The sequence below is a fragment of the Bos grunniens genome, chromosome 15, assembly GCF_055505025.1.
Source record: "Bos grunniens cultivar Pamir isolate PY7600 chromosome 15, Bosgru_T2T1.0, whole genome shotgun sequence".
NCBI lineage: Eukaryota > Metazoa > Chordata > Mammalia > Artiodactyla > Bovidae > Bos > Bos grunniens.
Window position 1 is genome coordinate 47,811,418 of NC_141179.1, and position 6,479 is coordinate 47,817,896.

General features: G+C 39.2%; 1 protein-coding gene across 1 annotated transcript; it reads right to left on the bottom strand.

Moving 5' to 3' along the window:
- Positions 1-5,531: 5,531 nt before the first annotated feature.
- Positions 5,532-6,479, bottom strand: LOC147357916 (olfactory receptor 56A3-like). The gene has a single exon (XM_086341981.1). It carries the CDS (start codon positions 6,477-6,479, stop codon positions 5,532-5,534), a length of 948 nt encoding a protein of 315 aa, XP_086198107.1.

Below are 6,479 nucleotides of genomic sequence, written 5' to 3' on the forward strand. Positions count from 1 at the left end.
GTTGGATCTCCTTGCAGTCCAAGGGACTCTCAAGAGTCTTCTCCAACACCACAGTTCAAAAGCATCAATTCTTCGGCGCTCAGCCTTCTTCACAGTCCAACTCTCACATCCATACATGACCACAGGAAAAACCATAGCCTTGACTAGATGAACATTTGTTGGCAAAGTAATGTCTCTGCTTTTGAATATGCTATCTAGGTTGGTCATAACTTTCCTTCCAAGGAGTAAGCGTCTTTTAATTTCATGGCTGCAGTCACCATCTGCAGTGATTTTGGAGCCCAGAAAAATAAAGTCTGACACTGTTTCCATTGTTTCTTCATCTATTTCCCATGAACTGGTGGGACCAGATGCCATGACCTTCGTTTTCTGAATGTTGAGCTTTAAGCCAACTTTTTCACTCTCCACTTTCACTTTCATCAAGAGGCTTTTGAGTTTCTCTTCACTTTCTGCCATAAGGGTGGTGTCATCTGCATATCTGAGGTTATTGATATTTCTCCTGGCAATCTTGATTCCAGCTTGTGTTTCTTCCAGTCCAGCATTTCTCATGATGTACTCTGCATATAAGTTAAATAAACAGGGTGACAATATACAGCCTTGACGAACTCTTTTTCCTATTTGGAACCAGTCTGTTGTTCCATGTCCAGTTCTAACTGTTGCTTCCTGACCTGCATACAAATTTCTCAAGAGGCAGATCAGGTGATCTGGTATTCCCATCTCTTTCAGAATTTTCCACAGTTTATTATGATCCACACAGTCAAAGGCTTTGGCATAGTCAATCAAGCAGAAATAGATGTTTTTCTGGAACTCTCTTGCTTTTTCCACGATCCAGTGGATGTTGGCAATTTGATCTCTGGTTCTTCTGCCTTTTCTAAAGCCAGCTTGAACATCAGGAAGTTCACGGTTCACATATTGCTGAAGCCTGGCTTGGAGAATTTTGAGCATTACTTTACTAGCATGTGAGATGAGTGCAATTGTGTGGTAGTTTGAGCATTCTTTGGCATCGCCTTTCTTTGGGATTGGAATGAAAACTGACTTTTTCTAGTCCTGTGGCCACTGCTGAGTTTTCCAAATTTGCTGGCATATTGAGTGTAGCACTTTCACAGTATCATCTTTCAGGATTTGGAATAGCTCCACTGGAATTCCATCAGCTCCACTAGCTTTGTTCATACTGATGCTTTCTAAGGCCCACTTGACTTCACATTCCAGGATGTGTGGCTCTAGATCAGTGATCACACCATCGTGATTATCTGGGTCGTGAAGCAATCTTTTGTACAGTTCTTGTGTGTATTCTTGCCATCTCTTCTTAATATCTTCTGCTTCTGTTAGGTCCATATCATTTCTGTCCTTTATCGAGCTCTTCTTTGCATGAAATGTTCCTTTGGTAGCTCTGATTTTCCTGAAGAGATCCCTAGTCTTTCCCATTTTGTTGTTTTCCTCTATTTCTTTGCATTGATTGCTGAAGAAGGCTTTCTTATCTCTTCTTGCTATTCTTTGGAACTCTGCATTCAGATGTTTATATCTTTCCTTTTCTCCTTTGCTTTTCACTTCTCTTCTTTTCACAGCTATTTGTAAGGCCTCCCCAGACAGCCATTTTGCCTTTTTGCATTTCTTTTCTATGGGAATGGTCTTGATCCCTGTCTCCTGTACAATGTCACAAACCTCATTCCATAGTTCATCAGGCACTCTATCTATCAGATCAAACTGATCTGTAGATTCAATGTAATCCTAAACAAAAATCATAGCAGCATTTTTGTAGAAATTTGAAAGTTTTTTCTAAAATTTGTATGAAAACAAAAAGGACATAAAAGAGTAAGGACAATTTTAGCAAGGAACAACTTCGGAGCACTCACACTATCTCATTTCATTACATAAAATGTGGCAAAGTAATCAAGACATTATGCTTTCCACGTAAATATACATAGACTGGAATAATGGAAAAGAATTGCGGGTCCAGAAATAGACCTATTCATTAATGAATATTGCCTTTTGACTAAGAGCCTAAGGTAATTCAAGGGGAGAAATTATAGTCTTTTCAGCAAACGCTGCTGGAACAATGTATTTCCATTTGAAGAAAAAAAAAAGCAGAAGTCATTATCCAGTACCACATACAAACCTTAGGCTATAGACTTACACCTAAAATCTTAAAGTAAAAATTATTAGAAACTGTTGGAGAAGTCTTTATAAACTTAAGATAGATCGCATGTGCGTGCTCAGTCATGTCTGACTCTTTGCGACTCTGTGGACTGTAGCCTGCTGCCAGGTTCCTCTGTCCATGGAATTTCCCAGGCAAGAATATCGGAGCTGTTGTCATTTCCTTCTCCAGGAGATCTTCTGACCCCAGGATCTTGCATCTCCTGCATTGATGGATGGATTCCTTACCACTGGGAAGCCCCAAGACTGGTCATATTTCTTAATTAGACAAAAAGTGCATCAAAAGACTTAATGCTGCTGCTGCTGCTAAGTCGCTTCAGTTGTGTCCAACTCTGTGTAGCCCACCAGGCACCCCCATCCCTGGGGTTCTTCAGGCAAGAACACTGGAGTGGGTTGCCATTTCCTTCTCCAATGCATGAAAGTGAAAAGTGAAAGTGAAGCTGCTCAATCGGGTCTGACTCTGAGCGACCCCATGGACTGCAGCCCACCAGGCTCCTCCGTCCATGGGATTTTCCAGGCAAGAGTACTGGAGTAGGTTGCCATTGCCTTCTCTGAAAGACCTAATAATGATGTTATATTTCATCAAAATTTAAAACAACAGCTCTTTAAAAAATAAAACATGGGGAAATGAGAAAGCAAGCAAACCATAGGTTGTGAGAAATTTTCATGATGGATATTTCTAGAATTTATATTGTATAAAAATATGAATATTCTAGTATTCTTTTCTAGAATTTATAATGCTATTATGTATGTATAAAATAAATAACCCAATTTAAAAATAAAAGACTTCAATAGACTGTTTTCAAAACAAACCATTTAAACAGCCAACTAGAACAACACAAAAAGTAGATTTTTGAGCAAACTCCAGGAGGTGGTGAAGGACAGGGAAGCCTCATGTGCTGCAGTCCATGGGGTCTCAAAGAGTCAGACAGGATGGGGCTACTGAACAACAACAAAGAGATGCTACTGCACAACTACTAGAAGGGTTAAATTTTAAAGAGACTGACAACACCAAGTGTTGGCATGGATGTGGAGGAAGTAAGAACTGGTTTCTCACAGTTGGTGGGAAAGTAAAATGGAACAAAGATATTCAAAGCAGTTTGGCAATCTGCTAGAAATTTAATCATACCCTTAATCATATACAATCTTTGCAATGTACTTGTAACACTAAGGAGACATAAAACATATATCCACACAAAAGTCTTGACTTACATGTTCATAACAGTTTCATTCATAATAGGTAAAATCTTATATTTAAGTTAGATGATATTATATCTATATTTGTAAAACTTTCACCTTGGTAGCCAGTTATACAATTTTAAACCATGACATTTTTTTTTTAAACCATGACATTTTTTAATATTGAAATCTTTTAGTGAATGGGTTTTGTAGGAGATCTTCAAGTAATAATGAAAAAGGTTATCTATAGTATGAACCAAGTAGTATCTTTACAGATTGCTTTCTACTTTTGAGAATCCATTTTCACCAATAAAATACTGATATATGCTTATACTTATTGCTTCTTATGTAAGTGCATGCTTGTTTTTAAAATATTTGCTCCTAGTGCTAAAGAGGAGCAAAGAAATCAAATAGTAATTTTTTTCTTTTTCATTATGAGAGGAAGAAGAAAAAGAAATCAATAGATGTTTGTAGGATGAAAGTTTAAGTAGGTCAAGAGATGTATTCTGATGCTTTCAGTGGTGATTGAAAGAATCAGACTTTGGGGATAGTGCTAAACTTTGTGAGATTTTCCTTCCATGGTAAAAATGATATCACACACTTGCATGTTGTCACTGAGGCACAAATCTTATATGTAGAAAGGATCTTCTAAACAAATTATTCACTATTTTCAAGTAATAGAGTAACATGAAACACAGTGAGACCAACTCACTTGTTCCCAGAAAATTAATTTTTGTGTGTGTGTTGTTGTGCAAAGCTTACAACTCAGACCTTCTAACTCTGTCTGATGCTTTCTTATATTGTCCAGCACCTTAATGCCCATAGAAGCACATGATTCCATTTCTCAGCCTTTTCATTTGAGAAGAATATATTTCTGGAATTATTATTTGCATTCTTCCTAGTCCAACTTTGAACTCCCAAAAGCAATACTAATGTTTGATTTATTTTTGTATCTTAATAGTTAACAGAATTCCCAGGACACAAATGTGTTTAGAAACTGTAAAATTAATAAGAAATAATTTCTATATAATTTGTTATATCTGCAAGTACTATTACTGAATCATATATTATATTACTTAACAATTCTTTAACTCATTCACATAGCTGTGTTTGCATATCATTCACATAGCTATCTTTGCATATCTTTTGGATTCAAGAGATGCATGTCCAAAGCGCAGACACTTTGGGGAAAAAATTTAGTAGTCTCTTAAATCTGCTAAAACTTTATGATAATTGTTACACACAAGAGCATTCAGAAAAAAACAAACAAACTGTGCCCTTTTGCAATGCACACTCCTGGAGAAGAGAAGAGGAGAGACAGTAAGGCAGTGAGAAGGAAGCTTGTGATATGGTTGGAGACGGAGAGAAAAAGACCCATATACATACCAGTTAGAGTAGGAAGTGGCAACCTACTCCAGTATTCTTGCCAGGATAATTCCATGGACAGAAAAGCCTGTGGGCTACAGTCCATGGGGTTGGAAAGAGTTGGATGACTGAAGTGACTGAATAAGCACACAGAGACCAATAGTAACCTTCCACTATTCAGGGTTAAAGTTTCAGCTCCTATGTCTTTGTCTCTAATATGTAATATTTAGTGGAAATAAGGATAAGAACACATTAAAATTATATAATATAGCCCACAAAACACCCACAATTGTTTACACAAGAATATGAAATATATGGCATATTAAAAGTTTTTTTTTCAGGACTTCCCTGGTGGCTCAGGTAAAGAATCTGCATGCAATGCCAGAGACCTGGGTTCAATCCCTGGGTCAGGTAGATCCCCTGAAGGAGGGAATGGCTACCCACTCCAGTATTTTTGCCTGGAGAATCCCACGGACAGAGGAGCTTGGCAGGCTATAGTCCATGTAGCTGCAAAGAGTGGGACATGACTGAGTGACTAACACTTTCACTTTATTCAGGAACATAAATCTCTCCCTTTAGAATCTGCTTAAGGACATTTATTATTTTGCACATTTGGATAAAAAGTGTGGGAAAGGGGAGAAATGATCATGAAGATTCATTTTTGAGGAGTGAGAGAAAGAGAAACTCTAAAAGAAACTAAAGCTTTATTAAAAGAGAAAACAAAGACAATTTGTACAGTTTGAGATTAAAATTCATAGATCCAAACTTCAATCCACTCATCCACTATTGACTCAAAGCCATCCTATTTTAGGAATGCAAAGATCCACTTGTCCTAGTTACCAACCTTTCTTCAGTAATCTCTGGATTCCTTGCTTGATCTCCTGGGTTCGCACCCCATAGACAATGGGGTTGAGGGCTGGAGGGATGACGTGGTGGAGGATATTGAGCAAGACTGGCACGTCAGAGGACACTTTTTTTTCTACCACAAGAGTGAAGACAAAAACCAGAAGGACAGTGCTAAAGAAGAGGATCAGGATGAAGTGGGAGCCACATGTGCTTAAGGCCTTTGCCACAGCTCCCTCTGACTTGAGTTTCAGAACAGCCCTTAGTATGAGGGTGTAGGAGAGGAAGATGAGGATGAGGTCAAATCCCAGCAGAGTCCATCCACAAGCAAATTGGTAGAGACGATTGATGATAATATCACCACAGGAGAGCTTGGAGACAGACATATTGGCACAGAGGCAGTTCTCAATGACATTTTCCAGACAATAATGGAGACATCCTGAAAGAATGGGGATGGGTACTGTCAAAAAGATGCTTCTGGCCAAAATAAAAATGGCTGCTTTGACTACAAATTGGTCAGTAATGATGGACAGGTATCGTAGAGGATGGCAAATGGCCACATAGTGGTCATAGGCCATGACCATGAATGTGCAGGACTCCATGGCAAAGATACTATTCATGGTGAACATCTGAAGGAAGCAAGCAAAGAAGCTGATGGACCTGAGGTCAAACCAAAAGATGGCCAGGACCTTGGGGATGACGGTGAGGCAGAGCACCATGTCCAGCAGGGAGAGGAGGCTGAGCAGGTAGTACATGGGCTCGTGCAGAGAGGCCTCCAGCCGGATGGTGATCAGGAGGGTGGTGTTGGCCCCCATGGCCAGGAGGAAGAGGAGGCTAAGGGGCAGGGACAGCCAGTGCTGCCAGCTGGGGGACCTGACAAAACAGTTCAGATAGAAGTCTGAAAACTCAGTGGAGGTGCTGCCATTTTGGTGTGCTGTCAT

Coding starts and splice junctions, on each gene's coding strand:
- LOC147357916 (XM_086341981.1), bottom strand. CDS start 6,479: ATGACAGCACACCAAAATGGCAGCACCTCCACTGAGTTTTCAGACTTC.